The sequence below is a fragment of the Nothobranchius furzeri genome, chromosome 11, assembly GCF_043380555.1.
Source record: "Nothobranchius furzeri strain GRZ-AD chromosome 11, NfurGRZ-RIMD1, whole genome shotgun sequence".
In the NCBI taxonomy this organism is placed as follows: Eukaryota; Metazoa; Chordata; class Actinopteri; order Cyprinodontiformes; family Nothobranchiidae; genus Nothobranchius; species Nothobranchius furzeri.
The window spans coordinates 21,991,784-22,013,266 of NC_091751.1; the positions used below are offsets into that span (position 1 = coordinate 21,991,784).

General features: G+C 42.6%; 2 protein-coding genes across 7 annotated transcripts in view; one reads left to right on the forward strand and one right to left on the reverse strand.

Annotated features, from left to right (window-relative positions):
• LOC107383201 (trafficking kinesin-binding protein 1) overlaps positions 1-4,698 on the reverse strand; it is a 15,046-nt gene extending 10,348 nt beyond the window's left edge. For 2 of the 4 annotated variants that reach the window (XM_054746071.2, XM_070556210.1), the window contains exons 1-2: positions 4,533-4,698; positions 1,354-1,548 (exon numbers count right to left, since the gene is read on the reverse strand). The gene's annotated coding sequence lies outside the window, so the exon portion shown is untranslated. Of the gene's footprint in view, positions 1,315-1,353; positions 1,549-4,532 lie in introns of those variants that run through there. The other 2 variants (XM_070556209.1, XM_070556208.1) reach the window with 2 other exon arrangements.
• A 4,397-nt stretch (positions 4,699-9,095) lies between these two features.
• On the forward strand, positions 9,096-18,890 carry si:dkey-166k12.1 (solute carrier family 22 member 13). 3 transcript variants are annotated; one of them, XR_008564298.2, is made up of 10 exons: positions 9,096-9,885; positions 10,879-10,982; positions 13,076-13,230; positions 14,308-14,476; positions 14,623-14,737; positions 17,452-17,558; positions 17,640-17,851; positions 17,929-18,032; positions 18,116-18,328; positions 18,404-18,482. XR_008564298.2 is itself a non-coding variant. In XM_015955687.3 (10 exons), the coding sequence occupies exons 1-10, from the start codon at positions 9,562-9,564 to the stop codon at positions 18,498-18,500; spliced, it is 1,557 nt and encodes a 518-aa protein (XP_015811173.3). In that variant the 5' UTR covers positions 9,098-9,561; the 3' UTR covers positions 18,501-18,890. The 3 variants fall into 3 exon arrangements, 2 of the variants coding, with proteins under 2 accessions (XP_015811173.3, XP_015811172.3); XM_015955687.3 differs by having other exon boundaries at positions 9,098-9,885; positions 17,688-17,851; positions 17,929-18,037; positions 18,404-18,890; XM_015955686.3 differs by having other exon boundaries at positions 9,099-9,885; positions 17,929-18,037; positions 18,404-18,890.
• Positions 18,891-21,483: the final 2,593 nt, after the last annotated feature.

Here is a 21,483-nt window from a genome sequence, read left to right on the forward strand (position 1 = left end):
TAAGTTTGTTTCCAAATTAAAAGGTTCAAAATTGCATATATGTTGATAAAGAAAATGTGCAAATTTGCCGTCACTTTTTCAAAAAATATTAAGTTTGGCCCTCGACTCCGTCCCAGAGTTTCATTTCGGACCCGTGTGAGTGTGAGTTTGACACCCCTGGTCTAATGTGTCGGCAACCCAAACACGGGTCAGAGAGCTGGGTGAACGCAGACAGATATTTTGCTCTACAAGCTACGAGCGGCTAGCCGACAGGACCGTGGCTGAGAGCTCCATAAAATAAAAGTTTAGTTTCTTCTGAGGCTCCACCACGATAAACATGCTACAATAAATGCTAATGAGGTGTAGCTTGTCTGTGAAGGGGCATTTTACCAGATACGGCCTCAACAAAAACGTCAAATAAGTCAGACAACACCGGTTAACATTGGTCCCTCACTATAAAGTTCACCTTTTGCAGGTTTGAGGATCTTTTTGTGAAATTTTGCAGGCTTTTTTTTTACACCGCATTGTGTCCTGCATCGAAGGTTTAAACTACGATGGTTTTTAAACAGGAGAGAAAAGTGTGAAAACTTTATTACCTGTCTCAGAAAAGTATAACGGCCCTAAAACATTGTGGCGGTGCGCTGGGACGCGCACGTCTGCGGGGGAGAGGAGAGTAGCTGTGTCAGTGGGAGCGTGCTGCAACACGGCTGGAGTGTAGTGGTAATCAGCCTTTATATACAAGAGGAGACGCAAGCTTGAGAGCGAGAGCCTGAAAAGCTGGACGAAGTGCATGGCACAGATGAGCATTGTAGCGTGTTTTTCGTGTATGTGTGTGACCCCGACAGCAGCTGTGCATGCTAACAACATTTATAGTATTTGCAAAAAATAAAGCTGACTACTTCACGGATTTCGCCTATTGAGGGTTATTTTTAGAACGTAACTCCCGCGATTAACGAGGTACCACTGTATCGGATATCGGTAAAAAGCCAACATCGAGCATCTCTAGTTCTTGCTGTCGTTTGCTTGTTTCCTTCTATTTCCGTGTATCTGAAATCCACAAATCCAGTAGATTACTTGTTACATCAAGATAATAAATGATATAGTGGCACAACCAAACAGTGATTAAGGAGGGTGGAGCATTAGTGGTTCTAGTTGCAGTAACAGTTGCAAGCGCCATCTAGTGGAAGGAGTGTGTGTGACAGTTTCACACTGAAGCAGGAAATGGACAAAGTAGAGTGTAGACGGCTAGTTCCTAAATCACCTTTGGAGTATCTAACAGGAAGTTGAGTCAGTGGTAATCTTTGATGGCTGCACAGTTTAAATCCTGGACTGTCAGGAGGCAGACTGAACCAGGTCTGATGTGATCAGACTTACAGAAGTATTTGAGCGTCTCTTCGATCTGCTCCGTGGTCAGGTCGAGCCTGGCGTCCGACGCGACCAGAGGAGTGTGGAGCCAGTCGTCATTGTCGTAGCCGTAGACGGTGTCGGCCCGCAGCCGGTACACCGGCAGCTGCTCCTCCAGGAGGCTGATGATCTCAAACTCTGGCAGGTCGGTGCTGTTGCAGACATCTGAACAGAGGGGTTAGATGTTTAGATCTGAAGCCTCTGAAAGTCCTCTTTGATGGCTGATCCAAACACTGGCCATTACATTTGAGCTAATGAAGCATTGTATTTAATCAGTAAAAACATAAAAAAATCTACTAACTCACCGCCAACAACAAACATAACATTAAATCTTAAGCAGCGTGTGATATTTCAAGTGCTTCTTGTTACCGAGGGCTCCATATTACAAATTTTAAAGCTGCGGTTAAAAAAATACTTCCACTAAATATTCAGCTTTACGTGTCATTGGTCATTACCTGCAACAATATCTAATACTATACAACAATAAAGACGTCGTATTTGATTCGCATTCATCATGTTTTTTTAGTACTGCAGGTATGGAGTAAAACTTTCTTCTTTTTTTCATTTTTATGTATGTTTTGATTACAGATTGCTTAAGAAGAAGAGAATAGATACTGTAATGGGAAATCAGTACTATGTGCTCTGTGCTGGGTAACCAGACGGGTGTCTCCCATCTAGGGATGGGTACCTTTGACATTTGAATCGATCCGGTACTAATTCCCGGTACCTACGAATCGATACCGGTACTTAACGGTACCAATTTTCGATACTTTTGAGTGTTTAATATTTTAATTCTCTTTTATAATTAGATATATATTTTTCTCAATATATAACCATATTTGATAAATATCACAATAAGTAACATACAACTGTTTGTATTTTAACATCGTCCTTGTAGTTTTATAAGCTGATAATTAAACTGAAGCAAACATCTTTACTGTGAACTAAATTTACTGTGTATCTTCATTCCTTTTACCGTCCTTTTTCAATTGATTTTTCCTACTGGGAAGTTAGAATTTCCGAGGAGAAAGCGAACGCACCATTAGCTGATAACAATGGTAGCAATGGAAGCTAAGATATCAAGCTAACGTTATCTTAAACAGTTTATTTAGCTGCTGGAGCAGATTAAAACGATGATGCCTCACACTTAGATCGTTGTTGCTGGTTTCATCTTCACCCAATCACCCATCGCATCTAGTAAAGTGAAGCCAAACTTTAGAGCGTGTTCATGTTCTTCTAGTCAGAATTTCGGAGTTCCGGGGAGAAAGCGAACGCACCATTAGCGAAACGGAAGCTAACATATCAAGCTAATTATATTTACCTACCGGAGCAGATTAAGATGAGGTTGTCTCACTTAGATCGTTGTCGCTGGTTTCATCATCACCCAGTTACCCATCACATTTAGTGAAGTGGACCCAAGCGTTAGCGTGCGTTCTTTCTACCATGCTGCTCTGTTTACAACTCGCTCGCAGCGACCGACGACATAACGCTCTTGCGCAGCTGTCTTGGCAAGTTCTCGTTATGATGGACGGGTACCGAAACGAGGCACCGTTTGAAATGACGTGAATCGGTGCTCGGTCGGTACTATGGAATTCGGTCGGTACCTTAAAAAGTACCGAATTCCGTACCCATCCCTACAGTCCCATCAGAACTGGTTGGATTACATTGGTGAGTTACTGGTTACTTGGGTTACTGATGTGGTTAGTTTTAGAAAAACAGGCAACTGACCCTTAGGAAAGATCAGATATGGTATAGGTGTGTGAGTATATGAGCTGCTGTCAATCAAGAACTGCGGCGAGGGGAAATAAAGGAGAAGTTATGCCAAGAATAATGGGCATTTCTTTGAGTCAAGAGCAGACAGAGAAGCTTAAGTCATTTAATTGGAAAAAGGATGTATTTGCATCTTCTTCGACAGTGTGTGGCGGAGTCGGACTGCCTCAATGACATCCGTAGCGATGAGTACGTCATGTTGCTCAGTGTCCAGTAGTGAGCAGAGACTATCCGAAAAAACGCCGTAGATTCTGCCCCATGACTGACCTCTCTCTGTGGGTCGTAGCCAGACTATATATTCACATATATAAGATGGGTTGCCAGGCTATGAAAATAATTTTTCAGAAAGGGAAGCTACGCAATTTTTCCGCCTTCTTCAAAAAATTGTCATTCAGCAATGGATTTTGGGTAATACAATTTGCTGAAGTCCTCACCAATACGGGCTCAAGCTCGAAAAAGGGGCAAGGCCAAGGTCACTTGAAATTCGGTATACCCTACGCACTCGGACCCCTGGGTGAGACATTGCGATTGAGGGGCGCGAGGGTGGAAGTGCAATTATTGGAACTGGGCCTAATATTGATGACATATTGCCTTTTTGATGCATGCAGGCTACCGTAGATGCAATACCTTCTCGTGTTTATTACCTAAAAACTTTTTCATGACTCTTAACATTCTAACATGGTATAGCTATAAATAGTAATATGGAGATTTATAAAAAAAAATAATTTAAATATATAATAAAGTGGTTTTCTCGCATGTGTCTACAAATCTCCGCCAATAACACCTTTCAGACGGAAGGAGAAACAGCCGGCTGTTTCCACTTAGACTCCAGGACAAATACCAGAGTCCCAAAAAGAAAAACACCATTTGAAGTTGCAGACAACAAAAGAAGTTTGGACCTAGAGAATGGCTACTAGTGCTTCACGCCATCTTGATTCCTCTGGCAAAGCAGGTTTCCGGTTCCGGCAGAAGCATTTCGGGGACGATACCTGAGGGGTGGGGTGAGGGTTCCATAACTATGTTTACGTTCAAAACCTAGCCTGTCCTGTAGATTTGCTATAACAGCTTTAAAGATCATCAACGTGACGCCTGTGAAGGACTAGAAACATGTGATAAGAGGAACACATTCATAGTTAGGTTCATTGTTGCAAGAAGATGAATGAATGAGTCTAAACCAGCATTAAGTGTGAATAAAAAACTTATGTATTATATATGAAGTAGGATGTGGCAGCCATCTTGAACCGAGTTGATTCCAACGTTAATCAGTTAACTTTGGAGAAGACCATGAGGCAGATCAACCTTTGTTGTTGATCTATGAATAATTTTTGATAGACACACGAACCCACATGTCAGAATCCATAGTTCCATAAACGTCGTACCTGTGATGGTCTCGGCATCCCTGCACAGAGGTGGTGCCAGGTGAGCATCGAGCCGGCCGCATTCGCCCTCGCTCACATACTGCTCTTCACTACTGAGACGCTGACTGGGCTGGGGGTCCGGGTCCAGGTCCGGGGCTGGGGATGAGGCCGGGGAGGCCAGCTTGGCTCACTGGTGGAGAGGAGAGGAGGCCATGGGCCACTGGAGCTGGAGCTCCACCGGGTCACCAGATTCAGCTCACAGATGAGTCCTGGAGAAGACAGACGGGTCGGGATGATCAGAGTCAGGAGCCTCAGAGGAGCCATTAGCTGAAACTCAAAGTCCGAACTGATTCAGCTCTCAGAGTGTTTAAACTAAAGTGCTGCTGAGTCTGCAGTGTGCTGCACGCTGGATAAATCACGGCCAGCAGCAGACACCACTTTTAGTCTGCAGTAAAATGACACAGGAGTAAAGCTGGGGGGTGGGGGGGCTTTGCTATAGTGAGGAGAACACAAAAGCTACAAGGGCAAACTTAAAGCACGAGTCCCTTCCTGATGTTGCAGTAATCCTAGACGCCCTCACACGGCCACAGACGGAGCTGATGGAGTGGTGATTCCTGCAGAACACAGACGTGCAGCAGGATAAATTCACCTTCTGCAGGTTCAGTGCATGACATCACCAGAGCGACAGATCCGACAGCGAGCTTAAAAAGGTATCAGTGATTGTATTAATAGACTACTGCTGCAGCAGTAGAGGCACATGAGTGAACGAGGCTCATACTGTTTCTGACCGACTGGTTTTAGATGCATTCTGGATGCTGAGCTTCATCCTCTGTGTTCCTCTACTTAGTTACCAAAACACAGACTTGAGGCATTCTGCATTCCCAAAACATATCAGTGGATAAACGGCATCATGCTTATCTGAAGTGAAAAGATGACAGATTATGTAAAAGTTAATAATCCAATCGGACTGACCACTGTGGAGGCCCTGAGAAGAAAAAAATGACTTCACCATGAAGGCTGAAACTCATTTTAGCCTGCTCTCTAATTTCTTGGATTAATTTGAGTCAAACAAAACAGATCTTTCCAGGGGGCGTGGCTAAAAGGATACACGATCACAGATAATTAATCTTATTGTACGTCAGCAAACAGGTCAGAGTTCAACCATGCATGTGGAACAAACAAAAGGCTGTGATCGAGATGAGCCAGTCCTGCGCAGGTTAGATCTGCGGTGAGCGGCGAGCAGCGCGTGCCGGTTAGATTTGTTCTCCAGGCGAGGCGCAGCTCAACCACGATCTCAACTCGAACACGGCCAATGTCATTCTAATGTTTGGGGGCGTGGCTTCACCTCCATCAGCAGGTCGCGTGACGAATCAAAATCCGTATTTTGAACAATAAAAGCCCAAATGTTAACAGCAGAGCTCTACTCACTCATACAGAGAAGGATTTTGGTTCTTTTTGTTGTTCTATAAGAATCCAAGGAGCTGTCGGGATGAAAGGGGCGGATGCAGGAGCGGATGGTGGTGTCCGGGAAGCAGGGCGGAGGTTCGGATCCGGTTCGCAGCGTTCGGAGATCCAGATGATCAGGGACACCTCAGACCTGTTCCTGAAGTCTCTCCTGGTCCAGTCCACTCCTCCAGCCCTTCACCCATCCCAGTCCGGCTCTCCTCACCCCTCACTGGAAGCTTCTCCCGTCAGAGTCTGAGCGTCAAATCACACGGAAGCAGAAAAAGGAAAACTTCCGGGGGGCTCCTTCAAAATAAAAGCAAGAGATATTTCAAAACGTGCATCTGTTGGTATCTTTTTATTTTGTATTAAAGCATACATATTCAGCTTTCTGCTAGAAATGTTTTATGATTCCAATTAAAAAAATTTGATTTTTTTAAGATTCTGTTTTGAAGTTTGAGTTGAACAAGTGAAAGGCACATGTAGAAAAGATGTTTTGCTCTGAATGGAATTCATATGAATTTCCACTTGATTTTGGAACATTTCCCACAATTGTTACCCGCTTTTTCCCCACGTGTGATCACACGTGAAAAGCATGTTACATTCAAGTGTTTTGTCTTTCTGTAAGAGACAGAGAAGTTAAAGGTTTGATTATTCGTGTCATTTCTTGTAGTTCATTACAGGTTTTAGGGAGTTATAAGAGCAAAACTCAAAACGCCATCCAAACTACTTTTAATGCTGTGAATTTGGCTGCAAATGAATTGCATCTGGGCTTTGTGTGGGTGTTCCCTGTTTGACCAAAGAGATCACAGGTGTAACGTGATGAAGGTTCTCTGATTTGTGGCAAAGGTCACATTTAGCCAGCTGGGTCAAGCTGGGTCAAGCAGTACTTTTAAATCCACAGATTAACCCAAGGAGCCACGATGTCTGCTCAAGATCACATCACCTATCGGCTGCTGTTCCATCCCAGAAGGAAGGCACTTCAAGTCACGGTGATAATAATTAGATAATAATTAATAAAACTCATTGATTTTATTACTGTTTAACATAATCTCATAAATGATCACTTGGTTCAGTATAAAGGTATTTTAATTACATGAAATGAATTTATGCTTTGGGTATAATAATAATAATAATTATGATTATGGTTGATGACAGTAAAAGATGTGTTCAGCATATCAGAAGGTCAGTTCACCTTATCCAGCTAACACAGAGTCCAGATAAACGAAAACTGCAACACATGTTTTGACGCATGATCAAAGCTTTCTTCCGGAGAGAGTGGGAGTGTCCTGCGAGATTGGTAAAACTAACCATCACCAACTTCAGAGTGAGTTCTTGAACCAACATCACGGAGGAAGGGAACGGCCGTCCCTAAAACCTCCACCTGCTGTTCTGTCACGCCGACAAGAATAGCTAAAGAATAAACGAACTGTAACCAGCTAACGGAGACTCTACCCAGAGTTGTTGATTTCTGAAGTGAAGTTAAGACGAGAACGTCCATCCACCAAATGCTGACAGCTGTGTACCCGGCGACATCTCTGGACCAGATCATCGGACACTCGCGTCTTCCCTGCCAAACCAAGTGTCATCTTGGATGGACAACATCCTCCTGATCTCCGGATCTACAAGAGGGTCTCCTGTTTGGGTGAGGTAGAACACAGGAATGCGTTTGATGCTGTTTTCTCTAAGTGAAAGACCCAGTTAGCCGCAAAACATCATTTCCATCCAGAACGCTTCCGCTCTCTCTGAAAGAAACCTTCTGATAATTCCATTCATGCATCCAAACTCGTATTTCCAATTTAGTTTCCATCCAGCCACAGGTTTGTTCTTTTAAAACAAGTTGAATATCAAAGCTGTTAAAAATTGTCATTAAATTATCATCCATGAATTGTCATTTATAATTGTCGTTTCAAATCTTTAAGTTTAAAATTGTTAGTAATAAAATTTCTTCATTTTTAAACTTGCCTCATTATTGAAACGAAACACAGAAAAGGTATAATATTTCTGGTTATTGACAAGCAAAGATCCCTAGCTTCTGATTCAAAATAACTTTTGCTATTAAATTTAATTATCAAAATTAAATATTAATCCTTGGATTAAAATGAGACCAAACAGGTTGATGTATGAGCTTAGATCGATAAATAAGTATCCAGGATATTTATATATATGATATAAGCTTTATAGGTTAATCTGATTATCATTTTTCAGAATCTCCACTGAATAGCAACAGAGGTGATTCTAGTGTGTAGTTTTAATTCTCCGCTACACAGGCACAGAGAACATGAACAAGAAATAAGCAGTGTACATGTTCAATAGTTATGTTTAAGGAATGAGAAAAAGAAGAAGTAATTATTCAAACTGTCAAAGGATCAAAGACCATGTAACCTAACATGGACATGTCCACATCTAGTCCATAATTTTGGGGTGAAACCCCAGGCCATGAATTAATAAATGAATGAATACACAAATAAATACGTTTTATAATTATATGTCTCCACATTTATTTATTTATTTAGAATTTTGACAGGATCAGTCATCTGGAAAACCAGTTAATTGAAAATTAAAACATCAAATGCTAAAGCCTGAAGCTGCACCCTTTCAAAATAAAACTCTATGTTTCTGCTTTTGCAGTTCGTCAAAAATAATGGGTAAAATAAAGCATTCTCCATCTAATGACACTGAAGCAATCCCCTGCTTACAACCAGCAGCAGGCTACCATCATTAAAGAACTAGTGACGACAAACGATGCTTGTCATCTTACAAAATCATCCCTTTCTTCCTTTTCCTGTTTACAGATCTGGGTTTATGAAACCAGCGCAGAGCTCCTCAGACAGCAGGTGGCAGCAGAGAGCTAGCAGAACTACAGGCGCGTGTTTCAGTCAAATTCATGCAGATGAGGTTCTATTGGGCTTGACCCAAATCATGCGATTTACATCTCTCTAACTGTCTGCAGCACGCGCACCTGCATGTAATAACTACGAGTGCGCATGTGCAGATCACCTGTGAGGATCAGACCGTGTCTGTGCACGCGCGCTGATCCTCACACTGGAGCGCCTTTTCTGGGATTTTGTAACATACGTAGCCCCGCCCTGCCCTGTAGCGACACATACGTCACATCACCCGCACGTCGGTGCCATTTGTGTTTTTCACCTATTCTGCACCAAGTACATCAACGTTTGGTTTGGTGGATGGATGCGTTTACGTTCCCTAAGGCGTGACTGCGTCCTGTTTTGCTGGTTTGGGCTGGTTGTGATGCTGCACAGCTGCAGGGAGAAATTGCATGAAGTGTGCGTGCGTGCATGTGTGTGTGTGTGTGTGTGTGTGTGTGTGTGTGTGTGTGTGTGTGTGTGTGTGTGTGTGTGTGTGTGATTACGCATGGTTTTGGAAAGACAGAAAAAGAGGAGTTCCGCACAGGCAGGTGGAAGGATGCTGGTCAGGAGATAACCCCAACGAGATTAATTCGGGATAGTTTTTAGTCTTCCCCTGCGCGGAGCAGAGCAGCACATGGATTTTATCTCCAGAGTTACGCAGCGCGTCCTGTCTCCACTCTGACTCGTTGGTCTCCAAAAGAGACAACCTTAGACTTTGGCCCTAATTCCTCTCCAAAATGAATTTCGACCAAATCCTGACTGCCATCGGAGGATTTGGGAAATACCAGAAGATTCTGTACATATGGATCTGTTTACCTCAAATCCTCCTCGCCTTCCACATGATGGCGAGCGTCTTCACCGGAGCCACGCCGCCCCATCAGTGCCAGGAAGGCTCCAGTTCAGGCGTACGGAATCAGACTTTCATCCCAGGATCAGTCACCGGGAACGCCAGCTTGCTGGACGTCTCCTGCTTCTTCCTGGAGAACCGGACGGAGCGCGTCCCGTGCGTCCAAGGATGGGTCTACAGCCAGGAGGTGTTCCAGAGCACCACCGTCACCGAGGTACAGCGGGTGGAAGTTAATGAAGTTTATTTTGTTACATAAAAGTGCTACAGCTGAGATATACGAGCTCGTTCCTAAATATCAGGAATTTTAATTAATTGTATACACCCCAGTCATGTTTTTTTCAAGTACTGTAGCAAAACACGCGCGCGCGCACTCATTCCCAGAGGCAAACTGACCTCAGACCAGATTCATGCTTTTGTCTTCATGAGTTGTAAGTGTTGCATCAGACTTGTGGGTTTCCCTGCTTTACTTACCATTTCTGACATTTCCTTTCCCGTTTCTCGTTTTTATTTATGTTTTGTAAATTCTTGTTCAAAAACCTGATAGATTTTGATGTATTGGTTCTAATTTTGGAGCCCTGGATGCACATTAGTCCAATTTTTATCCAGACTTAAAATGTAAAAATGTTTTTTTCATGTTAGCTGGAATTTAATGACTTTTATCCATTTCTCTGTGAATGATTTGACCGCACCAGACTGTTCTGGTCCAGTTCAGGTGTGAATGATGTGTTCTGACAGGAGGGACACCTGGTGTGATCTTCTGCTGCCGAGTCCATCATGATGTGTTTCAGAGAGGCGGTTCTGCAGGTCTTTAGTGGGACTAGTTGTTTGAGCTGGTTTTGTCTTTCTGTTATCTCAAACCAGCTAGTCTCCGCTGACCTCTGACCTCAACAAGACATTTTCTTCTACAGCTGCTGAATAATTTCCCCTTTTACTGGCCACTCTTAGAAAAGGTTGTGGGTAAAAATCCCATGGATCAGCAGATTCCTGATTACTGAGACCATATGTGATCACAACAACACAAAAGTCACTAAAATTCTATTTTCTTGCTTCCTGATGCTCAATTTGAACTCCAACCATTCATTATCAGACTTTAGCACACCTGCATGAGTAAATGCTGTTTAACGGCATTTACCACCTGGACACACTAGTGTTTAACTAAGTGTGTGTATGGTCCAGTAACTGAATATCTGCCTTGTTTTCCCATCAGTGGGACCTGGTGTGCACCAATGCAGGATTCAACAGTCTTGGATCATCCATCTACATGTTTGGCTTGTTGGTGGGTTCTGTGGTGTTTGGAGCCATGGCCGACAGGTAGATCTCATCTGTTTTATTCCTGCCTCCAGCCCTCTGTCTCTGACTCACACACAGCCTGATCCTCTTCATCAAAGCAGGGTTACAGGGGCCCACACATCTGGAGTCCTTTGGCATGTGGTTGTCTGGTGCAATTAGGGGCAGCTCACACACACACACACACACACACACACACACACACACACACACACACACACACACACACACGCACACACACACACACACACACACACACACACACACACACACACACACACACACACACACACACACACACACACACACACACACACACACAGAGAGAGAGGAGGGAAAGAGAGCGAGAGCCTCATCAAGGCCATACCAAACATGTGTACTCTGCTCGGTGTTCTGCTGTTTTTTTGTTTTTGAACTAATAATATTATTGGATTAGATTTATGCAACACTTTATTTCTAGGAACTCAAAACGCCTTACAGAGAGTTCATTCACACACTGTTGGTGGTAAACTAAACATATCAAACTCATCAAATATAAATATATAATTTAAATGAACACCTGGAACATGCTGCAGCAAGGTGAGATGTACTTGAATGGATATGAGGTAACACCTGGAGAAAGTTCTCAGGTGATTTTTATTTAGACAGTAAAATGTCCCGTTTGTTGGAGGGGGCGGGGCATAAAATATATACTGCAGGCAGCCACTACTGCTACTGTACTATATATTTCAGGTGTACTATTTACTACAGGTGTAGAGTATTCTACAGGCATACTATTTACTTCAGGTTTACTTTATTTTACAGGTGAGCTATAGCTACAGATTTATATACTGCAGGTGTACTACATGTTTAATATATTCTACAGGTGTACTATATACTATGGATTTATTATAAACTACATGTGTACTGTATACTACAGGCATACTATTTACTACAAGTTTACTATATTTTACAGGTGTACTATATATTACAGGTGTACTATTTACTACATGTTTACCATATTCTACAGGTGTACTATGTGCTACAGACATATACTACAGGTGTACTATATATTACAGGTGTAATATTTACTACACATTTACTTTATTATACAGGTGTACTATTTACCACATGTTTACTATGTTATACAGGTGTACTATATACTATAGACTTATTAAAAACTACATGTGTACTGTATACTACTGGCATACTATTCACTATAGGTTAATTATATTATACAGGTATACTATTTACCACACATTTACTATATTCTACAGGTGTACTATATGCTACAGACTTATATACTACAGGTGTACTATATATTGCATGTGTAATATTTACGACACATTTACTATATTATACAGGTGTACTATTTACCACATGTTTACTATATTCTACAGGTGTACTATTTACTACATGTTCATTATACTGTATACTACACATGTTCTGTATAATATAGTCATTCTATATATGCTACAGGTGAACTGTATGCTACACAGGCACACTATTTTGTACAGGTGCACTATTTAATACAAGAGTACTATATACTAAAGGTGTACCATATTCTACAGGTGTACTTTATTCTACAGGTGTACTATGTACTATAAGTGTACTATTGCATGTCTTAATCAGCCTCAATAAATGATCAATTTTACCAATTTTATTTTAAAGAATCTATTAAGGCAGCCTGGGATTTTTGAGGGTGGAATTTTGGAATAAAAAAAAAAGTTAAAGTCCCAGTAGTTGTCACACACACAGGTGTGCGTGCGAAATTTATTCTCCGCATTTGACCCATCCCCTGGGGGAGCGGTGAGCTTCAGACAAGCCGCGCTCGGGAACTATTTGGTGGTTTAACCCCCCAATCCAACCCCTTAATGCTGAGTGTTAAGCAGGGAGGCATTGGGTCCCATTTTTTAAAAGTCTTTGGTCTGACCCGACCAGGAGTCGAACCCCTGATCTCCCAGTCCCAGGGCGGACGAATTACAAAGTAAAAGAAGAAAATTTAGATAAGTCTGAGATTTCAGAGCATTTTGTTTAACTTTACAGTTAAATATGTGCACCCCTCTCCTCCGTCTGAATCAACGATGTCATAACTAGTTCATCAGGGGACTCATGTCCATCTGATGTCTCTGGTCCAGGTACGGTCGACGTTTCGTCCTGCTGCTGTCCATCGCTCTCCAGACCATCTTAGGGGTTGCTGTGGCTTTCGCACCCAACTTCCCTGTTTACGTGCTTCTCCGCTTTGCAGTTGGAACCACCATATCTGGAGTCATCATCAATGCCTTCGTACTTGGTAAAAATATTTTGATATACACTACTCGGGCTGTCGCTTCTGTTGTGTCCTTGGACAAGACACCCGCCCTGCCTGCTGGTGGTGGTTGGAGGGACCGGTGGCGCCTGTGCTCATCAGCTTCACCTCTGTCGGTAAACCCCAGGGCAGCTGTGGTTATGTTGTAGCTCATCACCACCAGGAAGTGAATGGGTGGATCTAGAGTCTAGGGCTCTAGAAGGTGTTATATCAAATACAGACCATTTACTGTAAACTGTGTAACTTTGTGTGTTCCTTATTTACATTTGAAAATGTTGGAAAGTTTGATATGGATTATGGAAGTACAGGAAACAGATATTAGCAGCAGCTTCCTCACCTGTCCATCACACCTGTGAAATAACAATTAAGGCTCCTCTCCTCTCCTAACCTCTCCTCTCCTCCTCTCCTCTCCTCTCCTCTCCTCCTCTCCTCTCCTCTCCCCTCCCCTCCCCTCCCCTCCCCTCCCCTCCCCTCTCCTCTCCACTCATCTCCTCTCCCCACCTCTCTTCTCCTTCCCTCCCTTCCCTTCCCCTCTCCTCTCCTCTCCTCTCCTCCCCTCTCCTCTCCTCTCCTCTCCTCCCCTCCCCTCCCCTCCCCTCCCCTCCCCTCCCCTCCCCTCCCCTCTCCTCTGCTCTCCTCTCCTCTCCCCACCTCCCCTCCCCTCCCCTCCCCTCCCCTCCCCTCCCCTCTCCTCTCCACTCATCTCCTCTCCCCACCTCTCTTCTCCTTCCCTCCCTTCCCTTCCCCTCTCCTCTCCTCTCCTCTCCTCTCCTCTCCTCTCTTCTCCTCTCCTCCCCTCCCCTCCCCTCTCCTCTCCACTCATCTCCTCTCCCCACCTCTCTTCTCCTTCCCTCCCTTCCCTTCCCCTCTCCTCTCCTCTCCTCCCCTCTCCTCTCCACTCATCTCCTCTCCCCACCTCTCTTCTCCTTCCCTCCCTTCCCTTCCCCTCTCCTCTCCTCTCCTCTCCTCTCCTCCCCTCCCCTCTCCTCTCCCCACCTCTCCTCTCCTCTCCTCTCCTCCCCTCCCCTCCCCTCCCCTCCCCTCTCCTCCCCTCCCCTCCAGGTACTGAGTGGACATGCACCAAGAGACGGATGCTGGCTGGCATCATCACAGACTACACCTTTGGCCTTGGCTACATGCTCCTTGCGGGAGTTGCGTATCTGATACGAGACTGGAGAAAACTGCAGCTGGCTATATCAGCTCCAGGCTTCCTGTTGATCTTTTATATATGGTGGGAGGTTCTACTGGCATGTAAACATTAGATTTACTGTGTATTCATTGCTATACATGAATGCTCTCTTTGTAGTGCTCACTTCCTCTGCAGCCCTCATATCTGCCACTCTCTCTCCTCTGCCCCCCATCCTGTCCCCCCACCAGGGTGCTCCCCCAGTCTGCCCGTTGGTTGCTGGCCAACGATAGGCGAGAGGAGGCCGTTGCACTTCTGAGGAAAGCAGCACTTGTTAACGGACGGGTTTTACCTCCTGCCTTCCAGGTATGGTTCCCATGAGCAAGGTCTCCTATTTTTACATAATCCTCAGTAATGGTGAAACTCACACTTAATGCGTTCCATGAACACTTAACACCAATTATTTCCCAGTTCATTGCTGATGTTTAGAATCCAGAAGCATCTCATTCAATATGGATTTTCCCACTGTGCATGATCTCTGAGAACGAAGTCAAGCATCATGTGGTCAAGTTTTTCTAGAGTGGAATACACAAACGTTTTATTATTATATAGAGACTACGTTCACTTGTTTTTTTAAATACCTTTCCAGCAGTCTCTTGTATAAATTAATGTCTTTTTCTGTGGGATAAAAAGCTCTGGCGCTCCTGTTTCAGGAACCGGAAGTGAGCCAGAGCAGAGGTGAGCAGCAGACGAAAGGTTAAATTCCACCAGTTCATTTATTACCAAATTACATTAGCAGAGCTCTGTTGGTTCCATCCATCCATTTTCAGCAAATATCCAGAGTCGAGTTGCGGGGGCAGCAGACTAAACTGAGAAGCCCAGACTTCCCTCTCCCCAGCCACTTGGGCCGGCTCCTCCGGGGGAATCCCAAGGTGTTCCCTGGCCAGCTGAGAGTTATAGTCCCTCCAGCATGTCCCGGGTCTTCCCTTGGGTCTCGTTTCAGCTGGACGTGCCTAGAAAACCTCATCAGGGAGGCATCCTGACTAGATGCCCGAGCTGCCTCAACTGGCTCCTCTCGACTTGGAGGGGCAGCGGATCTCCTCTGAGCCCCTCCCTGTTGGTTGTGGAAGCTAAACCCAGTGGTTCTCCCGAGGTTATGCTACCCCTGCGTTCTCTGAAGGAAGTGTATTCAACAGTGGCACCGTGGATCCTAGATCATATCAACACTATTCTAGTTTCATGGGTTGTGCAGAACAATTTTAAAAGTGTTTATACACCCCCTTTTAAGAAAGTTGGAAGCCAGCAAACCTTCGCCCAAACTCTATGCTTCCTTTCTTAAACAAGATTTTGGAACGATGAGTACATGGTCAGTTAATTACATGTTTGGAAGAACACAATATTTCATAAACCCTCCAATCTGGTTTGAAACCACTGCATAGCACAGAAACCGCCTTGCTGAGGCTCATGAATGACATTATTTTAGCAACAGATAGTGTCAGGCAGTTTTAGCTTGTTTTATTAGATTTTCTGGCTGCATTTGATACAGTTGATCACGAAGTGCTGTTACTGCATCATGAGCACCATGTGGGGATTTCTGGTTGGGCTCTGAAGTGGTTTAGATCTTATCTTGCTGACAGAATGGTGTGTGTTTGTATGGGTGGTTTCTCATCTGATCTTGCTTTTCTGTCCTGGGGGTTCCACAGGGTCCGACACTGGGACCTCTGGTATTTAATGTGTACATTTTGCCACTGGGTGACATTAAATGGAAGCATGGGATTGCATTTCATCTATATGCTGATAACTGCCAGTTGTATTTATCTCTAAACGTGTCTGGCGGCGGCCACGTTACGAAGCTCTATGTTTGGCTGCAGGCTTGGATGACCGAAAACTTCCTGTTCATGAATGAACCTAAGATCGAGGCTGTTTTGTTTGGTCCAAGTTGATGGCTCTTTGGTCGACTGTGATGAGTTAAACTCCCACCTCCGGAACTCAATTTGGGTGTGGAAATTGATAACGCCCTTGGCTTCAATGACCATGTTAATGGGATTGTTTCATCTTCCTTTTATCATTTAAGACACTTGTCTAAAGTCAAGCCATTTCTGTCAATGCACGACCTCAAAACGTGTGTGTATGCTTTTATAGCATCACACCTTTTTGACTGAAACTCCCTCCTACTGGGGTTGAGTCAGACTGCTGTAGCTTGTCAGCAGATTGTCCAAAATGCTGCGGGGAGATTGATGAAGGGGAGGTGGACGTTCGAGCAAGTTGCATTACACTGGCCACCTGCATCTTTTAGGATTCATTTTAATGTTGTTTTTGGTTGAGGGCCAGATGTGACAGAGCCATTTTGGTGTCTGGTCCAAAATTATGGAATGAGCTTCTAGACAGTCGCTGTCTGTGGCCGACTTTAAATCCAGGATTATACTCCCGGGTTCTTAAATCTTTGGGTTCGTTTATAATGTCTGCAGTCCTATTTTTGTCGATCTTTTATTGCTTTGATCATGTTTGCCAGACCTTTACTCTGGCATGTTGCTGTTTGTTTGACTTCCTGATCAATAAGTTGCATTAAAATGTGAAAAGTAACAGAGCTAAAAATGGACTTTCTCTGACTGGAGATGTTTTTTGTTGGGTCATAATCCATTTACACCACAACGAACAACAGCTGTTACACCAACTCCTCAGGAGTTTTGCTGAATCGGTGTTATAAGTCAAATTATCTTCAAGAACAGAATATTCTGCAGTAATTAGGTTTTGCATTTTGTGGTTGTTTGAGCCTCTGAGTTTCGCTGCATTCCTCCTGCCCGCTCCTAAACTTTCAGCTGTTTCTCAGACAGCTGTTATTGTTTTTCCCATCTAAGGATGATTTCCATCCACACTTCTTTGGACTATGTTCTAAAAAATGCTGTGAACAGCTACCAAGTGGAAATTCCACAAGTGAAATCAACTCCAGACACAACCGTCTTGTCAGTCATGTGTTTTTACTTTAGTTTAGAAGAAATACTCATTTTAATCACCAACACGTCAGCATCTATGGCACCAGTAAAGAAAACCCTGCATCTGTGTGTCTGTTTGCATGTGAGGTGGAAAAGTGGGAGATCTCAGGTGGAGCCAAGCGGAATCACTCGGTGTTGGATCTGGTACAAACACCACAGATGAGGAAGAGATCCGTCATCTTGTTTTACATCTGGTAAGTTTCTGAACCATCGTGATCATTTAAGTCCTCCACGCTGTTCACCGCCCGTTTTCTCCGGTGTGTTTTCAACTCCAGGTTTGTAAATGTGCTGGTGTATTATGGGCTCTCCCTGGGTGTGTCCAGGTTAGGGACAAACCTCTACCTGACTCAGTTTGTGTTTGGGTTGGTTGAGATCCCAGCTCGTACTATGGTCCTCCTCGTCCTGCCCCTAAGCCGCCGACTCAGCCAAAGTGGTTTCCTGGCTGTTGGGGGTCTCGCCTGCCTCCTCATGCTCACAATCCCTGCAGGTAGGTCAGCTTCTGCGTTTATGGAAGTAGGAATTGTTGTTTTGGAAACCAAACATGTTTCTCTTTTTTGTCTCCAGATCATCCCAACGTCCTGACTGGTCTCGCCATGGTAGGCAAGTTTGGTATAACGGCTTCTTTTGCAGTCATCTACGTTTACACTGCTGAGATATTCCCAACTGTGGTAAGGTAAGGAGGACGTGTGGGATTTCCTGATCAAGTCTGAACTTTATTAAATTAACATTTCTGCAACTTTTGTCCTTCCAGGCAAACGGGAATAGGTGTGTCCAGCATGTTTGCAAGGATGGGTGGTGTGCTAGCACCTGTTATCAACATGCTGCATAACCACAGCCCGGCTACGCCCCTCATCCTCTTCGGTGTTTCTCCGCTCCTGGGGGCCATGCTTGCCCTGGCCCTGCCTGAAACTGCTGACAGACCCTTGCCGGACACATTGGACGATGCAGAAAACTGGGATGATAGGTGCAAATGTTAGACCAGAAATCCGGTTCATATCTTGATTTCTGTCACTTCTGATTCCTATTTTGTCTCCTGCAGTTTGGCTTCCATTAAGGGAAACATTCAGCTGTGTGAAAAATTTGATCCAACAGCAAACAGCACGGAGAAGCAGGAGCTGCAACAACTAGCGAACTAGACTCAGCTGTGCGTAAAAGGATGAACACACTCCATCAGTCAGCCGTACAGCCTCAACACCCCCCCAACCTAACAGATCTATGCAACTACCCATCAGGATGTGATTATGAGTCCTGTGCAAAGGAAGCCAAACGCACGCCGAAGGAGCACGTGTTCACACTCAAGACGCACAAAGGAAGCATTCATGGTTTCTGCCTCGGCCAATAAAAAAGCTGCTATTCCAGCAGACGCAGCGTTGCGTTTTACAGTTCTCTGTACCCTCCTTCAGTCTGTAACCTTAACCCAGCTTTGTGAAGTGTTACCATATATGAGAAATGCAGACAAAACAGCGAGTTTACCTTGAAACTTGGTAGGTACACTTTACCAATTTAAGAATAAACCTTGAATAAGAGCAAAAGTGCCATGTCTTTAAAGCAGCTTCAAAATAAGAGCACCCTGTTTTCCCCCCTAAATCTAAAGGTTTACACATCAAAACATGGCCAGCCGTTACTGTCTACTGAAGAAACTCGGTGAAAATGTGAAGATGGTTTGTTAAAACTAGTTAAGTTGCTTGATCTGTAGTGGTGAGAATTTCATCATCTACCTTGTTTCTTACCTTGCTCGTATCCAATTATCTTTAAAATGACAACAAATTGTTCATTTACTGCATCTGCAGTCTAGGCCCAAATCATCACCCCTCCACCTCCGATCCCCAAGAGTTGGTGTTTGTGCTGGTACATTCACCCAATGTGGTTCATAACCCAACATTTTTAAATTTCTCTGAGCAAACAGAAATGCTTTCAAATGATGCCTGTTTGCTAACCAAAGCAAGATGTTGTTGATAAGGTAAACAAAACCCATTCTCTGTAATGCAATTTTAGTGTTTTCGGCGACATTTAAATATATTTCTACAATTTGAGTAGCTTTTTACAAAAAACAACACTTAAAACCTTTTTGAGCATTTGTGAAGTCATCATATAGATCAGGGGTCTGCAACTTGCAGCTTCACACCTTCTACAATGACTCTTAATATTACTAATATATAAATTATAAAAAACTAACTCATGTTTTAAAATACAGATCTAATATTTAAAAAAAATGTAGGTTTAAGCAGCTTTGCAGTGTCTTCATGTAATGATTGCATTAGGTTTCCATAACAGAATGACACTTAAGGCACCCGTTTCTGCAAATATCAACATCCGCTAGAGAAGCAATATTCACGCTCTTTTTGCAAAAGTTGGATCTGTATTTTTTATATTTTAAAATCTAATAATACAAACAAAATTATGCTTTTTCAAATATAACAACACATCTTTTATTGTATTTAAAGAAGAGAAAATTAAAAAAAGATTTTTGACTCTAATCTCCCAAAAATGTGTTTTTTAACTGCCCTTCTGTAGATATTTCTCAAAAATTAGAAATGATATTTTCCCAAAAGGTCCTGTAAATATTGTGGCTCTAAACAAGTTTTATTTGGATGGACTGAGGGACAAAAGGGCTCTTTAGGACATAAAATCTCCTTATTTTAAAAGGTTTTTTGTTTGTTTAATGTAAAACATAACTGGTAGTTTTTATACTGATAAACCTGCAGCTCCCTCCCCAACATGGCCGACAGCCAACACAAGGTCTTCTGTGTTGGAACCATTTTGGTGAGATGTTCTGGTCCAGTTAGCCGTTTATCTACCAGTGCTGCGAATCAGAAAATTACTTCATTCACTCAGTAAATTAGGGTCACTTTGTGTCACATGACCTCATCGCAGAGAGCAAACCTAGAGTAGTTTCACTTTAAACATTAAAGGTTAGTTCCTGGTCTCTAAGAGTAGCCTCAGCTAAAACGTGAATCAGCTTCATGCTGCAGAACCTGAGGCATCCTCACTGGTCAGGTCTCTGCTGAAGACAAGAGCTGAAACAAGGTAAACTTGTCTTTTTATGACAATGAATCCAAACAGGGACTTCCAACATTTAACTTTAATTTCATAAAACGTGTATCATGTATGAGTTTATATGTAAACCTATGGGGTGCCATTTGTAAAGTCAAACAGTCATAATCTAACAGCAATATTTTTGGTTATTTAGCATATTACAAGAGAAGAAATTGGGAGTTCACTTGTTCTAAGTCATATTTTCACCATGTTAATCATACATTTATAAATGTTAAAGTTTCCAAATAAATATTTAGTTAGCAAGCTAAATATTTAATTTGTAGTTAAATATTTATTTTGCAAGCTAAATATTTAGGTCTGATCTAAATATTTAGTTTGTAAAATAAATATTTAGTTCACTAACTAAATATTTAATTTACTAATTAAATATTTATTTTGGAACTAAATATTTAATTTGTAAATTAAATATTTATTTTGGAACTAAATATTTAATTTGTAAATTAAATATTTATTTTCCTAAATAAATATTTAATTTGCTAATTAAATATTTATTTTGGAACTAAATATTTAATTTGTAAATTAAATATTTATTTTCCTAAATAAATATTTAGATCCCAGCTAAATATTTATTTTGGAGCTAAACATTTAGTTTGCAAAATCAGTATTTGAGAAATAAATATTTAAGTCTGACCCAAAAATATAAAATATAGTGTGGAGCTAAATAACATTGTGGAAAATAAATATTTAGCTGGTACTTAAACATTTAGCTAATATGCAAATTTGCTTGCCAATAAGCGGAAGTTGGTTACCAAAATAAATGCTGTTCCTCGCTAACTTCTTTATAAACTCTTGCTCCGAACCAGAACTTGTTTTATCTCCGGTTCTATTCTTCTTCAGCCAACACGTCGGACATGTTCAGAAGAATAGAACCGGAGATACAAAAAGTTCTGGTTCGGAGCAAGAGTTTATAAAGAAGTTAGAGAGATCCGGCATTTATTTTGGTAACCAACTTCCGCTTATTGGCAAGCGAATTTGCATATTAGCTAAATGTTTAAGTACCAGCTAAATATTTATTTTCCACGATGTTATTTAGCTCCACACTATATTTTATATTTTTGGGTC